The sequence below is a fragment of the Oncorhynchus mykiss genome, chromosome 28 (assembly GCF_057628025.1).
Source record: "Oncorhynchus mykiss isolate SJ-2025 chromosome 28, ASM5762802v1, whole genome shotgun sequence".
Classification (NCBI taxonomy): domain Eukaryota; kingdom Metazoa; phylum Chordata; class Actinopteri; order Salmoniformes; family Salmonidae; genus Oncorhynchus; species Oncorhynchus mykiss.
In genome coordinates this window covers 29,539,676-29,558,295 of record NC_143049.1, presented here as the reverse complement: position 1 = coordinate 29,558,295, position 18,620 = coordinate 29,539,676, and the positions used below count along the sequence as shown (strand labels likewise).

At 42.1% G+C, this 18,620-nt stretch overlaps 1 protein-coding gene across 2 annotated transcripts; it reads right to left on the bottom strand.

The window, feature by feature from the left end:
- On the bottom strand, positions 1-6,999 carry LOC110508856 (olfactomedin-like protein 2B). 2 transcript variants are annotated; one of them, XM_021589717.3, is made up of 8 exons: positions 6,512-6,999; positions 5,212-5,475; positions 4,843-4,950; positions 4,197-4,382; positions 3,515-3,710; positions 2,772-3,275; positions 2,406-2,582; positions 1-2,235 (listed from the first exon to the last, which is right to left on the bottom strand). In XM_021589717.3, the coding sequence occupies exons 1-8, from the start codon at positions 6,677-6,679 to the stop codon at positions 1,637-1,639; spliced, it is 2,202 nt and encodes a 733-aa protein (XP_021445392.3). In that variant the 5' UTR covers positions 6,680-6,999; the 3' UTR covers positions 1-1,636. The 2 variants fall into 2 exon arrangements, with proteins under 2 accessions (XP_021445392.3, XP_021445395.3); XM_021589720.3 differs by having other exon boundaries at positions 2,772-3,272; positions 6,512-6,974.
- Positions 7,000-18,620: the final 11,621 nt, after the last annotated feature.

Sequence of the window (18,620 nt, the reverse complement as noted above, 5' to 3'; positions counted from 1 at the left end):
TTCATGTTTGAAGGCATTTATTTTATTAAAAGCTTCATTTTAAATTACAGTATACACAACATACACTTTTTAAACTTCTAACAAGCAGTAAGAAATAACCGCGTCTTACTTCGCTGAATGATCTTGCCTGCTGCCATTTGGGCGGTTAAAAACGGTGACCATTAAATATAAAAATACAATAACATGTGTTGGGACAAAATGGGAGACATTTTGAGAAATAAAACACAAACAGAGCAACAGAGATTATAAAGTGCAAAACACAATGGCCCTGTAGACTGATCTACAATCCACTAAGACATGGAATGTACACTACTGTTTAAAAGTTTGAGAACACCTACTCATTCAAGGGTTTTGCTTCATTTTTTAATAATAACTATGAAATAAGACATGTAGTAACCAAACAAATCAAAATATATTTTATATTTGAGATTCTTCAAATTGCCACCCGTTGCCTTTGACAGCTTTGCACACTCTTGGCATTCTCTCAAGCAGCTTCATGAGGTAGTCAACTGGAATGCATTTCAATTAACAGGTGTGCTTTGTTAAAAGTTAATTTGTGGAATTTCTTTCCTTCTTAAGGAGAGTGATGATACCTCTGATGATACCTCTGCCTGCAGAGGATAAGTTCATTAGAGTTACCAGCCTCTGAAATTGCAGCCCAAATAAATGCAGACACATCTCAACATCAACTGTTCAGAGTAGACTGTGTAAATCAGGCCTTCATGATTGAATTGCTGCAGAGAAACCACCACTAAAGGACACCATTAAAAGAAGAGACTTGCTTGGGCCAAGAAACACGAGGAATGGACATTAGATCGCTGGAAATCTGTCCTTTGGCCTGGAGTCCAAATTCGAGATTTTTGGTTCCAACCGCTGTGTCTTTGTGAGACGCGGTGTGGATGAACGGATGATCTCCACATGTGTATTTCCCACCGTGAAGCATGGAGGAGGAGGTGTTATGGTGTGGGGATGCTTTGCTGGTGACACTGTCTGGGATTTATTTAGAATTCAAGGCACACTTAACCAGCATGGCTAACACAGCATTCTGCAGCGATACGCCATCCCATCTGGTTTGGACTTAGTGGGACTATCATTTGTTTTTCAACAGGACAATGACCCAACACACCTCCAGGCTGTGTAAGGGCTATTTGACCAAGAAGGAGAGTGATGGAGTGCTGCATCAGATGACCTGGCCTCCACAATCCCCCGACCTCAACCAAATTGAGATGGTTTGCGATGAGTCGGACTGCAAAGTCTAGGAAAAGCAGCCAACAAGTGCTCAGCATATGTGGAATCTCCTTCAAGACTGTTGGAAAAGCATTCCAGGTGAAGCTGGTTAAAATAGAGTGTGCAAAGCTGTCACCCAGGCAAAGGGTGGCTAATTGAAGAATCTCAAATAAAAAATATATTTTGATTTGTTTAACACTTTTTTGGTTACTACATGATTCCATATGTGTTATTTCATAGTTTTGATGTCTTCACTATTATTCTACAATGTAGAAAATAGTACAAATGAATAAAAACCCTTGAATGAGTAGGTGTTCTTAAACTTTTGAATGGTAGTGTATATATTTAGGATCTTTAATACAAAAAAGTGCTCGTCCCTTTATTATATGGATCACTACTCGTCTGCTTTTTAATATGCAAATATAACATTGTAGGTCACCTGGTGACCGTTGTCCCATGCGTACAGCTTTTTGTCCTTGGGGTTGTAGTCGATTTGCGTCGTGTATGTGTAGTTGTTTGTGAAAGGTATTCTGGGGATCATCTGGGTGTGTGTGTGCGTATCAAAGGCGTAGGATATATTGGCGTGGGTGCGTTCATAGTTGTCCACTGCATACAGGACACCACAAATGACAAAGGAGTTTCCGTAGAAGTGTCTCCTCAGGCCCGTTCTGAACGTACTCTGAAGGCTGAGGTCGGTCGGGTTCACGCGGCTTAGGATGATTACTTCCTGATGAAAGCCCTCCTCATCCAGAGCAGGGTACACTAACCACAGGCCGCTCTCATCCACCGCAAAGTCGATATCCGAGTGTCCTCGCCACCTCCAGGAGGCGTCCTCCTCCTCTAACACGGCGTCGTGCAGCGTCGTCCAGGCCGCCACGTAGAGCAGATGCAGGTCGAACTTGATGATGTCACGGGAGAAGGCGCGGTGGTAATAGAAAGCTCCGTTGTACACCACGTGGCCTGTGCCGATCCAGTTGTACGGTAGCTTGTAGGAATTGGTGAAATGTCCTGACAGGAAACAGACCAGAGAAATAATAAAGTATTCAATACTGAGCAGCACACATTGCACAAATCAAATGACACCATTACATGAATCTATTGCCATGTCTGTCTCCTAATCATGGCACCTAGAACCAAAGCAGTTACTTGGCTTTGAGACTATTCTATTGTGAAAATACCTTGTTTGAAGTTGTCCATGTCGTGGAATTCCAGTAGGTGGTTACCGTAGTAGTAGTTGGTGACATATATGACATTTCCGTTGCCTTTTGGGTCCTTCATCCAGGCCCCTTCCTTCCGGCCGTAGGTGTTATGGGTCAGTGGGTCCGAGATGGAGGCCAGAGTGTCTTTGCACATGCCTGTAAGTAAACATACAGAGATAAAGGTAATCTGTACTCCCCTCAGGTATTTAACGATCAAACAAATAACAGTATTTCCCTCCCAAAAAGATCAATGTAGTGTATAATACAAATCATGCCTTTTTCAGCATCAAATTTGAATTTTACTTTGGAAAATAAAAAATCTGATCAACCAAAGATTTTTTTTACCAGGGACTTTAAGGATCGCCGAGGGGACCTCTGAGGGGCCCTCTGTCCAGCTGATGTGATGCTTGGGTTTGGGTGCACCCTTCACCTTGCTGGGTGGGGCTGTGGTGCTGTTGACCTGTCGTACTGCAGCGGTTAGAGACGTGGTCAAAACAGACAAGGTTTCAGGTTTCCTAGTGGCCACTGGTTGAGTGGTGCTTGCGCTTGTCGCAACCATTGTAGTAGTGGTGGTTGCTGCGGTCGTAGTTGTGGTTGGAATGGTTGTGGTCGGGATGAAGACAGTGGTTGATGGTGTCTCGGTAGCTCTAGGGGCAGATGTGGTGGGATTCCCTTGGGGACTAGGGGCTGTTTTGGAGGCACGAGTGGCCTGGTTGTCTGGGTTCCACTTCCTGTCTTGCGATGTTGGTGTCGGGGTGCCTGCTACAGGTCTGGGCTGGGTCGGTCTCAGGAGCTGGTCATCGATGAGCAGGTCCATGGAACCATCACCGCTCAGGGCTTCGTCTGCTGCTGGTGAATGAGCATCACAAGCATCATCTAGAGTACACCAATATACTCAAGAAGCCTCTCCAATCTCATATTAAACCCCAGAACAAAACATGTCTATAGGCACAGACCCAATATAGAGACCCCCAAAAAGAAGCCGTCGACAACACTAAAATCCCTGGGAAGATGTGATGTATGTTCTGAACTGGATAGACCACTGCTATGTTAGTTCTAGTATATGTCCAGTATTTTAATGGACTTACTGAGCTCCTCAGCGGCTCCATCGTCCACCGTGTTGGCCTTGTAGAAAGTCACTCCTCTGATGACTATGCCGTTGAGTCCCACCTTGCCTTTCAGGGGCCTCTGGGGCTCCTCCCTGTTTTGCTGCTGGCTCCTCTTCAGCATGGGCCTGGTGGTCCCCTGGCCCTTGGCCCCAATGTAGCGCTCCTCATACTTCTTCTATAGGAGGATCCAATCACAAAGGACCAAATGTTACCATTGTGTTATCGTAAAGTTTTTACGAGACAACTGTACTACATACTATACCTGTTAATTTTTAGTTACAATACGTTCTTAGCAGCCATTTGTCGCATGGCAGTAAAGTTTTCTGTTTCTGATTTTAAATTGTAATACTAGGCTACAGAAACAAATGTTATGGTTTTGAACATATTGTTTTTCTGAAAATGTATGCAGTCGAGGTTCAAAGTAAGAAAGTCATTTATTGTCAAATACTCTGAAGTCTGAAGAAAATTCATTGTTTTCTGAGACATCTGGAAACGGTTGTAGTCCAAAAAGCAGACTGGTTTTGATCCTGCCACACTGTATTAAAGACAGCGCCGGGCTACTGGCTACCTTAATGTCTTGCCAACGTTTCCACTACAAGTCCAAAGAGACTGACTGCCTTGGTTAGCATAGACTTTGTGTGTGTATGTGTGTGCGTCTTACCTCTGTGTTAGCATAAGCTGCAGCTGTATCCTTCTGCAGGGACGGCTCCAGCTCAGTCAGACGTTTTCTCTTTTCCATCCACTGCTGGGCTCTTCTCTCCTTCTCTCCCTCCTCTCTCTCCTTTTCCTCACTAGAGGGGCTCCTCATACTCACTTTATCCTTCTCCGTGTGGTTACAAGAAAAGGTCTGGACACCCACAGAGACAAAGCAAAATGGTGAGAAGCCAGTACCATGACCATAGACTCTAAGGCAGGGCTCATCGACTAGATGCAACCGGGGGCAGATTATTTTCTTGAGCGGATGGTCAGGGGGCTGGAACATCATTACAAATAACTTGTAGACTGCAAATTGACCACAAGGAGCACCAACAGCTATAATATTTGACTAAAACATAATAATTTCAAACCTTGCTGACATTTGCATACGATCAAATATATCTCGCTATCATGTGTGTGAATAATTTGGAACAGATTTCCAAAATGAAAATCACTTGGAGCTGATTTGTTGGTGTTTTTTACAGTCTTTTATGCCCCCCCCCCCAAAAAAAATATTATCACCCCCGGGCCAGCAGTTAGGGAACCCTGCTGTAAGCTACGCAAGCTATGACTGCCCATTCTGAAATGCCTATGAGTGTCAGATAACAAACCTTTTCTATATTGTCAACCCGGTTGAGGAGTTTGGTTGTAACTGAGTGCAACTTTAACAGATCCATCCCGTAAAACGCTCCCTCCAGTAACTCCATTACTGTTGAGAGCTGTAAGAGAAAGAGATCAGAATCAATGCAATACATGTTAGATAACATACATGTACATGTCGTAGTCCTGTCTCACGCTGTTTTCAACCACATGTTTTCAATCACAGATGTGGACATTTTCATTCAGATCAAATAAAGTTTGAGGAAATATTCCATTGCAAAGGGACCTGGCTAACTCCTTGTTTGACAAAGTCTATGGGTTATTTTATGATGGACCAGTGTAGTGTTTTTTGTCCGAAGAGGTAGGCGCTTATGTTTTACCTTGATGTCATCTTTCCCCGCCTCCTGTAGCTTCTTGAACCTGTAATCTCCCTCGCAGGGATTCAGAGCAGAGGGCGGGGCTATACAGGCACACTTTTTACAACTGGGCCCCGATTGGGTCTCCACTGTGTAGAAGTCTTCGGCCTCAGCGGCGCCCTCCTCTATCCGCCGGCAGGCACTTCTGCTCAGCGGTCTGACAACACATTTACAGCGACAGTCTGAGCCTTCCGACAGCGTTTTCACTTTGTCATAATCTCCCAGCAGCTATAATTGAGAAGAGATGGGTAGAGCATGGGTAGTCCACCAATTTAGGAGCACACCATTTCACAATTCACACAGACACAAGGCATTGACACATGCATTGGGTCAGTTCAGTGGAGGCTGGTGGAAGGAGATGTAGGAGGACAGCCTAGTGGTTAGAGTGTTGGGTCAGTAACTGAAATGTTGCTGGATCGAATCCCCGAGCTGACAAGGTAAAAATCTGTTGTTCTGCCTCTGAGCAAGGCAGTTAACCCACTGTTTCCTGGGCGCTGTGGATGTTGATTAAGGAAGCCCCTGCACCTCTCTGATTCAGAGGTTAAAGCTGAAGACACATTTCAGTTCAAGGCATTAAGTTACCTAGTCAGACTAGGTATCCCCTTTTCCTTGGAATGGAATGGAATAAATGGAACTGAGTCAAACATGTTGGTTTGATAAGTTCTCTTTGTTCCAGTCCCAATTCAGTCACTACAATGAGCCCGTCCTCATATAGCTCCTCCCACCAGCCTCCTCTGGTGCAGTTACTTATAGGATGGATCAACATAGAATATTAATGAGCATGTATACATTTATCACTACAAACTACCATCTAATCTCTCTGATACCAAATATGTTATGCACATTGCACATTGAAATCGACTAATGTAGAAAATGTAGCAAAAAAATAGTGCTTTTTAACTCTTTATATGGGTATGAAAAATATTTTTATCTTACGAACATATTTCACATTTAAGAGAACATTTTAAAACTAAACTATAAACTATATACTAAAATGACAACGCTCGGTGTGCATGCGTAAGTACGCATGATAAGTGCTCAACGTAATAGATACATTTTTCCAAGGCCAAGATTCATAGACCATGAAGTGTCAATTATTAATATTCTAAACTAAACGGAATTAAAATGCTTGGGGAAATTACATTATTCTTCCTCTTAGTTATTCTCATTAACTGTCGCACTTGGCTTTAGATAGGTATGGGCTGTGCGTAAAATTAGGCGATCTAATCAATCCTGTTACAAATACCGAGGAAGGTCTAAATACCTGAGTTAAAATGTTCTCCTGGTTGTCCATCTCATCATCTAGCAGTGGTCCGTCGGTCTGTTCTAATTCCTCTTTTATTCCATTATCCATTGCGTCGCTGAATGCAACTTGTGCCCAAGTGAGAGCGACCGCACACCACAAGAGCAATATTTGCAACCTAGACACCATCTCCTAAATTACCAGGTGCACAATTGATAAATTGCTAATCAAAAAATGATGTATTTGAAACTCTCTGCAGCGAATGTAAAAAATAATAAAGTAGTTTAAAATATTAAAATGTTGTAATAAGGAATATTCAAATGTTATAATAAGATGTCCATGAAAAATACCAAAAAACGTGATCTCGCAATGGAAGTTAATCCGAGATGTATTTAGAGTCCTGAAAATGATTGTGGAAATGATTGTGTTGCCCTCGCTGTTAGTGATAGGTATGACCCCTGTTGATGGTTGGAGGTGAATGAACAGGCAAGTGAACGTTCTTAATGGTTGGTTATGGATAGGTGGGACGGACTTTATCATTATTGGATACAGGGTGCAGTCTGTCTCACAAAATGTTACAAGAGTGTTACAAGAGAATGTTACAAGAGATTAAACAATAGTTTTCAAACATACTATTTGGTCATTAATGTTATTTCTTCTTAACTGTATAGTTGTATAAATGCCTCTTCTGGCCATTGGTAAATGTTTGCTATAGAATTCCTGACTAGTAGGGTATTATTATAGGTTATATTATTTGATGCACTGCAGAATGAAGCTCATAAATCTGACACAATTTTAGAATAGGCTATTTGTGGTTGAAATAATGAGAAAATGTGAGCCCCAAATTTACCCGATACCGCCATCTAGGGGATTATTTCTGTCATCGTCGGTTTATGTGACATTAATTCTCCCACTATTACAGCAATGTGGGAATCAAGATAAATTAGTATTATCCGTTATATATTATTTAGAGTGAACAGCCATGATACATAGTGTATTTCATAATAATGTGCATTTTCCTCACATAGTGGATCCTGTCATAACTGTTCAGCAGTTATTTACTGGTATACTGGTCTTGATACCTAGGCCACAGGTCTTGCAATTGTTCCTTAGATCAGTAGGTGGACTATAAGTGAACTTTTCTAATGCAGAATATTGTACTCAAATGCCTACAGTATGAACACAAAGGCCAATATTGTATGTTTTACTTACAACTTACTTTTGATTATCTTGTTTGGGGCTAATGAACTTGTTTCCCAAATATAACGTCTGGGGGCCAGAAACAGTCAAATATGTATTATCAAGTAATTTAATATCACCTTTGCTCCAACTTAGACACTTTATTCTGTGTTTGGTAGGTAGTTCTGAAAGGTTCTCTTAAAGAGATAATAGAAAGGTTCAACAGCCTGTGCTCTTATTAACACAAGCCACTCCAACCAGTTACAATAACCTCCTCACCCTCTGAAGGATAGTTCTCCTGGTTGAGTAATACTTGATTAATAATTCCCTGTGCTATGGAATGTGTACAGTGCTGCAAAAAAGTATTTAGTCAGCCACCAAATGTGCAAGTTCTCCCACTTAAAAAGATGAGAGAGGCCTGTAATTTAGGTATCATCATAGGTACACTTCAACTATGACAGACAAAATGAGAAAAAACATTCCAGAAAATCACATTGTAGGATTTTTAATGAATTTATTTGCAAATTATGGTGGAAAATAATTATTTGGTCACCTACAAACAAGCAAGATTTCTGGCTCTCACAGACCTGTAACTTCTTCTTTAAGAGGCTCCTCTATCCTCCACTCGTTACCTGTATTAATGGCACCTGTTTGAACTTGTTATCAGTATAAAAGACACCTGTCCACAACCTCAAACAGTCACACTCCAAACTCCACTATGGCCAAGACCAAAGAGCTGTCAAAGGACACCAGAAACAAAATTGTAGACCTGCACCAGGATGAGAAGACTGTATCTGCAATAGGTAAACAGCTTGGTTTGAAGAAATCAACTGTGGGAGCAATTATTAGGAAATGGAAGACATACAAGACCACTGATAATTTCCCTCGATCTGGGGCTCCACGCAAGATCTCACCCCGTGGGGTCAAAATGATCACAAGAACGATGAGCAAAAATCCCAGAACCACACGGGGGGACCTAGTGAATGACCTGCAGAGAGCTGGGACCAAAGTAGCAAAGCCTACCATCAGTAACACACTATGCCGCCAGGGACTCAAATCCTGCAGTGCCAGACGTGTCCCCCTGCTTAAGCCAGTACATGTCCAGGCCCGTCTGAAGTTTGCTAGAGAGCATTTGGATGATCCAGAAGAAGATTGGGAGAATATATGGTATGGTCAGATGAAACCAAAATATAACTTTTTGGTAACAACTCAACTCGTTGTGTTTGGAGGACAAAGAATGCTGAGTTGCATCCAAAGAACACCATACCTACTGTGAAGCATGGGGGTGGAAACATCATGCTTTGGGGCTGTTTTTCTGCAAAGGGACCAGGACGACTGATCCGTGTAAAGGAAAGAATGAATGGGGCCATGTATCGTGAGATTTTGAGTGAAAACCTCCTTCCACCAGCAAGGGCATTGAAGATGAAACATGGCTGGGTCTTTCAGCATGACAATGATCCCAAACACACCGCCCGGGCAATGAAGGAGTGGCTTCGTAAGAAGCATTTCAAGGTCCTGGAGTGGCCTAGCCAGTCTCCAGATCTCAACCCCATAGAAAATCTTTGGATGGAGTTGAAAGTCCGTGTTGCCTAGCAACAACCCCAAAACATCACTGCTCTAGAGGAGATCTGCATGGAGGAATGGGCCAAAATACCAGCAACAGTGTGTGAAAACCTTGTGAAGACTTACAGAAAATGTTTGACCTCTGTCATTGCCAACAAAGGGTATATAACAAAGTATTGAGATAAACTTTTGTTATTGACCAAATACTTATTTTCCACCATCATTTGCAAATAAATTAATTAAAAATCCTACAATGTGATTTTCTGGATTTTTTTTTCTCATTTTGTCTGTCATAATTGAAGTGTACCTATGATGAAAATTACAGGCCTCTCTCATCTTTTTAAGTGGGAGAACTTGCACAATTGGTGGCTGACTAAATACTTTTTTGCCCCATTGTATATGCCAGTGTTTATGTAAGGGTGACAGGTGCAGATCCGTTTAGCTTGGCATCCCTCATTCAAAGCTGTTAGGACAACAGTCTATTGTGTAGGTACAGAGCCCTCCAGCAGTAGCAGTATGTGGCAGCTCGAGAGGTTGAAGTTGTTGCTTTGACAGAAACCTACAACTATGCCACAGCCGCTAGAGGTCCTCTTTAATGGGTACAATGTGTGAGTGACATCACAGATCCTTTTTGTTTAAAAAATACCTGCAATAGTATTACAACATGTCAGGGAGTGCAGCTACTAATCTCAGTGATAATATTTTATTTTGTCATTGGGGTTGAAGAAAAGTAGAAAATGTAATTGTGTATTATTAGTCAGCGTAGGAGGTCAGAGTTGTTTGTTGGGTGTGAGGTCTCACTAATTTACTTATTTTCTTTTTAGAAGTAATAAATAATTAATGTTATGGTCAGCATGGTCAAACACTTGGTTGGTTTAGGACTGTTTTACATTTGATACAGTTTCCTTTCCTCCCCAAAGAACTTTGAAGGTGAAAGATTCCTTTTTAAGTATTCCACATGATGTGTTCAGTGAACCACAAAGATAGTGAATTCCTAAAAGAGGGACTCTGACAGCAACGTTATTTTGGGTGAAACGTCTGAACATGCCTCTTCAGTTCAACCTTTATATTCACAGTAACACGAGAACAAGCTTGCATTATCCAAGGTGATATACTATTGTCTGGTTGGAGTTCAGATGGGTTGGTGCAACCGACCACAGGAAATATATTCAGCAGGTTACCGAACTGGGAAATCTCCTGCGATCTGTTCATTAAAGAGACCCCATCAAAGTCCTCCATAAATATTACATTCATTGACCTCTATGTAAGATCTTCTGTTGGGGAGCAGGAAATGTTTTGTAGTAACAAGAACTGCTACAAAACATACACCTCCCCCTGGGCTTTGGCCTTCTTTTACTCCCTCCTTTTACATCGCTCCATATGGAACAGCTTATACACATTGATGAAAACATGGAGACATTTGGCCAGAATACCAAGTGAAACAGCTACAGGCTTTATTTCCAGTTACTGGGGCTGGGTTTGACTTCCATAAGCCTATTTAATAGAATGTACAGGTTTCATAGATTTTTGGCTTTAAGTGGAACAGTTGTTGGTGTCTGTAACCGTGTTTCCTGGGGAAGACAAAAGCAACATCCTTCCAGCACTGAGAGAATGAATGCAAGCTTGGGTTTGTGTAAATCAATAAAATAATGTTAACAGTATGACCGGTATGAAACTAAATCAACTTTACGCCAGCGTATTTATTCCAACTTACTTTCTAGCAGCACGGGAAGAAGGTTATTTCAACAAGCTTTCACAGTCTTACTGCAGAATTAGACGTTCATCCACGTTCTCCAAACGTCAAATTTTGAAGTTGCTCCTGCTCTGCATCATTCCATATTTCTCCAATGAAAACCAGTGTTTACGACTGGGATTGAACACACAACCTTCTGATCCACCACCACCCACATCTCCCTAGCAAAACTCATGCCCACTTGATAGCAATATCGCTCACTGTTGCCCCTAGTGGCTGGTTTGGATGGCATTACCCGAGGTCGTCAGGACACGGATAGACGTCCAATTTCAACATCAATCTTGAACAACCTGGCTGGATATTTTTGCCTTAGCTGTGGAACTCTAACCACTTTGATAGATTGGGGCCCATATTAGAAATATTGGTTTTGTACAGTAAAGCCTATGCATTGTTCACTCACAGCTAGGACCATTGTGTCTGTGTTTAAAGGATTTGTGAGATATTCCTTTCTTGAAGACCAGGAGAAAGAGGATATGCTCTCAAGGAAAGTCAGTCAATGTTATGCATAAGCAGGACATGAGATTTTAGTGAAACTACCCCACCTCCCCTTCTGTTACATCATAATACCATAGGTCTTGTTACATCATAATACCATAGGTCTTTTCCCCTTTTAATGCTATAAATAATTGCTTCTCTTACACCCTGTAAAAGCTCACTCACTCACTGACTCCCGCACACACGCACTGACACACACACACACACACGCACTGACACACACACACACACACACACACACACACACACGCACGCACGCACGCACGCACGCACGCACGCACACACGCACGCACACACACAGGAGAGGAGAACTACTCCTCTACCCCTGCAGGCAGTCACTATTGAAAGAGCCAGACGTAGGTTTTAGAGTACAAGGTTCTGCAAGTCTACAATGTATATCAAAGCCGGCTTGACCAACCCTCCTTTTCCTCCAGGCCTGCAGGTTGTAAAGCCATTAAAGCATCTAGGATTTTCTTAGCAATAGGACTCTTAGTGCAACCCTCCCTTTCAAGCTGTGGTTAAGGTTGGGAGGGGGGGGGGGGGGGGGGGGGTGAGGCCTCCTTGTTCCTAAAGCAACCATGTACTGTGTTTGGAGTGCAATATTCGGTATTATTCTTATTCACAGCCCTGTCTTGCTATTCTGAACCTTTGAGAGAGAATCCACCAGCAACTTTAAGGTAAATCGCATACTTTTCATTCATAAAAGTTGTTTTATAATCTTAATCCGTCTTGTGCAGAAAGCCGTGCGCTTCAAACATCCTTGTTCTCAACTCAAATGTCTACGTGTGCATGTATCCCGGTACTTGTCTGCAACTAAAGCCTTCAGATGGCAAGAGGATACTCTGTTTCTAGACTACTGACCCATGCTTGCCCGCAACAGTTTCAATCTATTCGGGACTGTATTAGCCAAAGGTAGGTTTTGCGCCTTCTCCCCCCCACTCCGTTTTGTGCCGAAATACTATGCTTCAATATCAAAGCCCCAGCTGGAGTCTACATGTCTGCCTGGAAATGTCCTAAACAGTTGAAGTGGCTGCATGTTATTAGAGAACTTCGTAGTCCACTGGACCAAAACTAATGAGGCTGGGCGGGAGACATGGATACGGCAGAGGGTTCTACGTTAGTTCTAATTGAAGGAAGGCAGTCTGTAGACGTCTGACATGGGACGATGCTCTAATGCGTTAACAAAACAGTCTAGGCTAGTCTACATCTAACCAACATCAGGGGAACAGTTACAAAACAGCTTCTGGAAAAAAAAGCTATTTGAACCTTTTCCCCAACTTTTTTTTTTACAGACATACTTCAAGCCTTCTAGATGCGTCAAAACAGCTGTTTAGTGACATATGGTTTTCCAATTCCAAGGGTTCATTTCTATTATTGACATACTCAAGCCTCTTGAATCATCTACATGGCCTCCACCTGACCAGCACCAGACCTGCTCAACTCTAGTGACTTTGAAGTGAAATTGACCAATGTCCAACTGGCAACATGGTCTCAGGGAATTCGTATCATTCTGTATGTAAATCTGTGACTCTCCCTTTAGTATCATATGCTACATTACGTTAGGTTACATTATGAATGGAATAGCGGTCGTGCAATATCATACGAATTAGAGGACGTATATTGTCATATTGTAATGACCTTGATAGATCATTAGTAAAATAATATCCAAGACAGTGGATCGCTTTCTCGAATCAAACAGTTTTTTATGCAACTCGAACACGTATGTCTGTAGCCTACGCCAGTAAATCGTTATACATAAATCACTAACTCTGATAGCTATCTCACTGATCCAGGACGTAAGATAGAGAGAGAATAGTCAAGCATGGCAATATAACACAACCTGTGGTGCCCAGCCCCCTGCCCTAGCAAACAGCAGGGGGGCTGGTATGCTGTACTCCGCAAAACTTTGAGTAACTGGTAAACGTGCCCTGATAACCACACAACAACAGAACACAAGCACACAAAACTGTCCAAGCACGTCGCTACAGATGAAGTAATTTATAATACATCTTGGAGTACGTATAGTACTATAATCTTTATTTGAGACCAGGTTGCTTGGTACATCCTAACAACAAAGAAGAAATATAGCTGTAAGCAGCCATGCCGGGGGTCAAGCTATGGTCCCACAGCACCACCATTAGGACACATCGCCCTAGGATGAGCTACTTCTGAACACCTGACCATGACCATGTCAAACCACAGTGCTGTCTCATCCATGGCAATGATGTTGCTCTCCTTTATCTTCTTTTGCCCTATCTTTTTTTGGTACTCACTGTAGTTCACTCATTAACAATTAAATTAGACTCATCATTTATTTGAAACAGTCGTTCATTTGGTGAATTGTGTGCTGATGCTCGGCTTTTAAAAGGGACAGGCAGCAATAGCATCTATGGACTCACATCTTTAAACTCAACATTTTCCAAGAGTCTAGCTAAAACAACACAGCCCCTATAAGCTAATGAGCTGCATAAATGTTTTTTCTTGTCCAACAGCGCCAACATGCGGCCAAACTCAATCGTTCTCTACAGGTTAGTTAGAATCACATCCCCGAGCATGTGTGTGAAATGTAACCACTGTGAGTCAAACAGATCAATGCATATGAATACACGTTCCTGTAACAGTGCCACCGTGTGGTCGATCTGAATGTGCTTCCATATGTTGAGTCTTGACAGTGTTTGGAACATGGTAATCAAATTTTATTACAATACGAATGTCTCTGTCTGAATTATATGCATTTATGTGCCAGGTCACGTCCACTTGAGTCTTTATTGGCCAGTATCGGACATACTAGTCTGTAAAAACATACTTTGAAAGACCTTGGTCCATTGATGCCATGTATCAAGTTTCGTGCAAACCGATTATTTGGTGCTAGAGGAATAGCGTTTTGTGTTTTTCACAAAATTCTAAATAGCAGAAAATCCATCATGGTGGACCTTATGGATCCTTGAGGCGACTTTGTTCCTTGTGAGGAGAGGGTCATATGTACTGAATTTAATGACTAGGTCACACGGGGTAAGGGGCCTGACCTTTCAAAGTTTGCATTTTCAATCGCGTGTTATAGCGCCACCACGTGGCCATTGGCATGGCATTGCATGAGAGGGTGTGGCCCTTGGTGCTTTACCAACATGCAAGGTTGCACCCTCCTAAGCCTTACCATCTCACAGGAATTTATATTTTTTTCACCAAATCATCGGCAGGAGAATAATAATGAATTGCAACAAATACAAAAGGGTTTTACACAGCTTCGCTACTTGAACCCCTAATTATGGGGAGAATTTACGTTGGTGGTTAGGTGAACTAACGAAGAAGGTTATGATAATTTACGTGAGTGGATCCGAGAACTAAAACGACATTGGTTAGGTGAATTTATATAGCAGGTTAGGTGAATTGGGTTAAGTTTAGAATAGGTTTTACGGGAAGGGTTTGCTAAAATGCTACTCGAACGCACAACCTTTGGATTGTTAGACAGTTGCCTTTTACGCCCACTCATCCTCTCCGACCAACCAACCTCCCTACTTTTGCTTCTGTCTAAACCCACTGGGCACAGACGTCAATTCAACATCTATTCCACATTGGTTCAAAGTAATTGAATTGAAATGATGTGGAAACGACATTGATTTAACCAATGTGTTCAGAGTGGGAAGTAACTAGACCATTGGTAGGTATCAATCGTCCTTGATATGGCTGGGCAACAATCGTCCCCACTGCTGGTCGCCACCACCTCCAAAAAGGTAGTGATTTGGAACTTCCGGGAGGTTCCGGGTTTGATAGCCTTGTGCGTTAAAACCTGAAAAGTGGGGCCTGCACGTTCTTGTTTGGACATGCATCACTCTAGTACCCTAGTTGAGTTACAGAATTGTCAGACTTTTGGGGTTCTACCCATGTTTGTGATTTCAACAAAATCATTTATTTCATACCTCTTCTTGTGTTCAAAGATGTGGTGATGTAAAATTAGTTTGTCTTAAAATCTATATGGCTATCATATACAGTTGAAGGTTTACATACACCTTAGCCAAATACATTTGAAACACAATTCCTGACATTTAATCCGCGTAAAAATTCCCTGTTTTAGGTCAGTTAGGATCACCACTTTATTTTAAGAATGTGAAATGTCAGATTGAATAGTAGAGACAAATATTTATTTCAGCTTTTATTTCTTTCATCACATTCCCAGTGGGTCAGAAGTTTACGTACATTAAATTAGTATTTGGTAGCATTGCCTTTAAATTGTTTAACTTGGGTCAAATGTTTCAGGTAGCCTTCCACAAGCTTCCCACAATAAGTTGGGTGAATTTTGGCCCATTCCTCCTGACAGAGCTGGTGTAACTGAGTCAGGTTTGTAGGCCTCCTTGCTCGCACACGATTTTTCAGTTCTGCCCACACATGTTCTATAGGATTGAGGTCAGGGCTTTGTGATGGCCACTCCAATACCCTGACTTTGTTGTCCTTAAGCCATTTTGCCACAACTTTGGAAGTATGCTTGGGGTCCTTGCTCATTTGGAAGACCCATTTGCGACCAAGCTTTAACTTCCTGATTGATGTCTTGAGATGTTGTTTCAAAATATCCACATAATTTCCCTCACTCATGATGCCATCTATTTTTTAAGTTCCAGCACCAGTCCCTCCTGCAGCAAATCACCCCCACAACATGATGCTGCCACCCCCGTGCTTCACGGTTGGGATGGTGCTCTTCGGCTTGCAAGCCTCCCCCTTTTTCCTCCAAAAATATTATGGCCAAACAGTCCTATTTTTGTTTCATCAGACCAGAGGACATTTCTCCAAAAAGTACGATCTTTGTCCCCATGTGCAGTTGCAAACCGTAGTCTGTCTTTTTTATGCCGGTTTTGGAGCACTGGCTTCTTCCTTGCTGAGCGGCCTTTCAGGTTCTGTCGATATAGGACTTGTCTTCCTGTGGACTTGTCTTATATCCAGCATCTTCACAGGGTCCTTTGCTGTTGTTCTGGGATTGATTTGTACTTTTCGCACCAAAGTACGTTCATCTCTAGGAGACAGAACTCGTCTCCTTCCTGAGCGGTATCACGGCTGCGTCGTCCCATGGTGTTACTTGGGTACTATTGTTTGTACAGATGAACGTGGTACCTTCAGGCATTTGGAAATTGCTCCCAAGGATGTACCAGACTTGTGGAGGTCCACAACATTTTTTCTGATGTCTTGGCTGATTTCTTTTGATTTTCCCATGATGTCAAGCAAAGAGGCACTAAGTTTGAAGGTTGGCCTTGAAATACATCCACAGGTACACCTCCAATTGACTCAAATGATGTCAATTAGCCTATCAGAAGCTTCTAAAGGCATGACATAATTTTCTGGAATTTTCCAAGCTGTTTAAAGGCACAGTCAACTTAGTGTATGTAAACTTTGACCCACTGGAATTGTGATACAGTGAATTATAAGTGAAATAATCTGTCTGTAAACAATTGTTGAAAAAATTACTTGTGTCATGCACAAAGTAGATGTCCTAACCGACTTGCCAAAACTATAGTTTGCTAACAAAAAAATTGTGGAGTGGTTGAAAAACGAGTTTTAATGACTTCAACCTAAGTGTATGTAAATGTCCGACTTCAACTGTAGATGTGCTTTTGTTTGAAAGCTCTTTGCACCTTCATATTGAATTACGACTACCTTTATATTAATTACCTAATTTGTTGGCTTCAATTTAGTTTAATTCAGACATTCAATCACCTTTCTCCCTCTGTGTGCGTCTCATCTCTTTTTCCTATCCTCTGGTTTTATCATTATTTTTCCTTCTCTCTCCCGTGTGTTCCAGCAGCAATGAGTTTGAGGTGCGATTGCTAGACCGACATCAGCCTTGCTAACTTGTACAGATGGAAGGTATCTGTGTATGCACCCTGCAGTTCAACATGTACCACAGGTGCAGCTACCAGTCACACCACACATACAATGTACACATAGACACACATACTGTCAAACACGTTCACATACATTACACCAACATTAACAAACACACATACCGGTACTGGCAAATCACTTATTGTCTCTTCTCTACACATTGATCATACCTCCCACTAAAGATAGTTTAGTCTCATGAACAAAATAACCATAAAGGATACATGTTCAGTGGGATATTTAGTGTAAGCCTGATTGTTTAGTATTATATTGGTCATAGTAGTCTATGCTCTGCAGGTATCAGTATCGGTGTGTCCACTATGATGGCTCTTGAGGTGGACGAGACTTACTGCGACACCGTGACCAGACCTGAACCCACACATGAGTTCTGCACTGGGAGGAGTGCCCACCAAGGTGACATCACATCAGTTCTCATGGACTAGGATCTGATGGTGTGAATTAGGGCTGTTACATTGACCGTATTACCGCCACACCGGCAGTCATGAGTCATGACGGCAGTCAGATTCCATGTGACCGTTTAGTCACAGTAATTAGGCTTCTCCAAGCTCTGATGCTGCTGATGGTCATTAGTAGCCTACCAAACTTGCTAACTGCCTGGCACTCTATTGCCCCTCGAATCATTCTGACATCAATTCAAATACAATGTAAAATCCAATCAAACACTTCATGAGAGCTCATGTTGCACAACGTTTCTATAAGCTATGCAATTGAGTGAGAAAACAGAGTTGTGATGGCCTCTTAAAAATATTTGTGTCATTCTCAAAACTTTTGGCCACGACTGAACACTGTTACTGCATGATGCTCTCGATGGTGCAGCTGTAGAACTTTGAGGATCTGAGGACCCATGCCAAATCTTTTCAGTCTCCTGAGGGGGAAAAGGTTTTGTCGTGCCCTCTTCACAACGGTCTTGGTGTGTTTGGACCATGATAGTTCATTGGTGATGTGGACACCAAGGAACTTGAAACTCTCGTTCCACTCCACTTCAGCAAGGTCAATGTTAATGGGGGCCTGTTCGGCCCTCCTTTTCCTATAGTCCACAATCAGCTCCTTTGTCTTGCTTATACTTAGGGAGAGGTTGTTGTGAGACAAAGGAGCTGATCGAATAGGTGTGTCCAGCCTTTTGACTGGTACTGTATAAAAAACATTTATTTTGTGCTGTGTCTAACAATGCAGAGAAAAAAAGCTGGTGAACAGGCTAACCCTATTATGGTTCTTCACCTCAACACAAACATCAAGTCAAAGACACAGAATGTC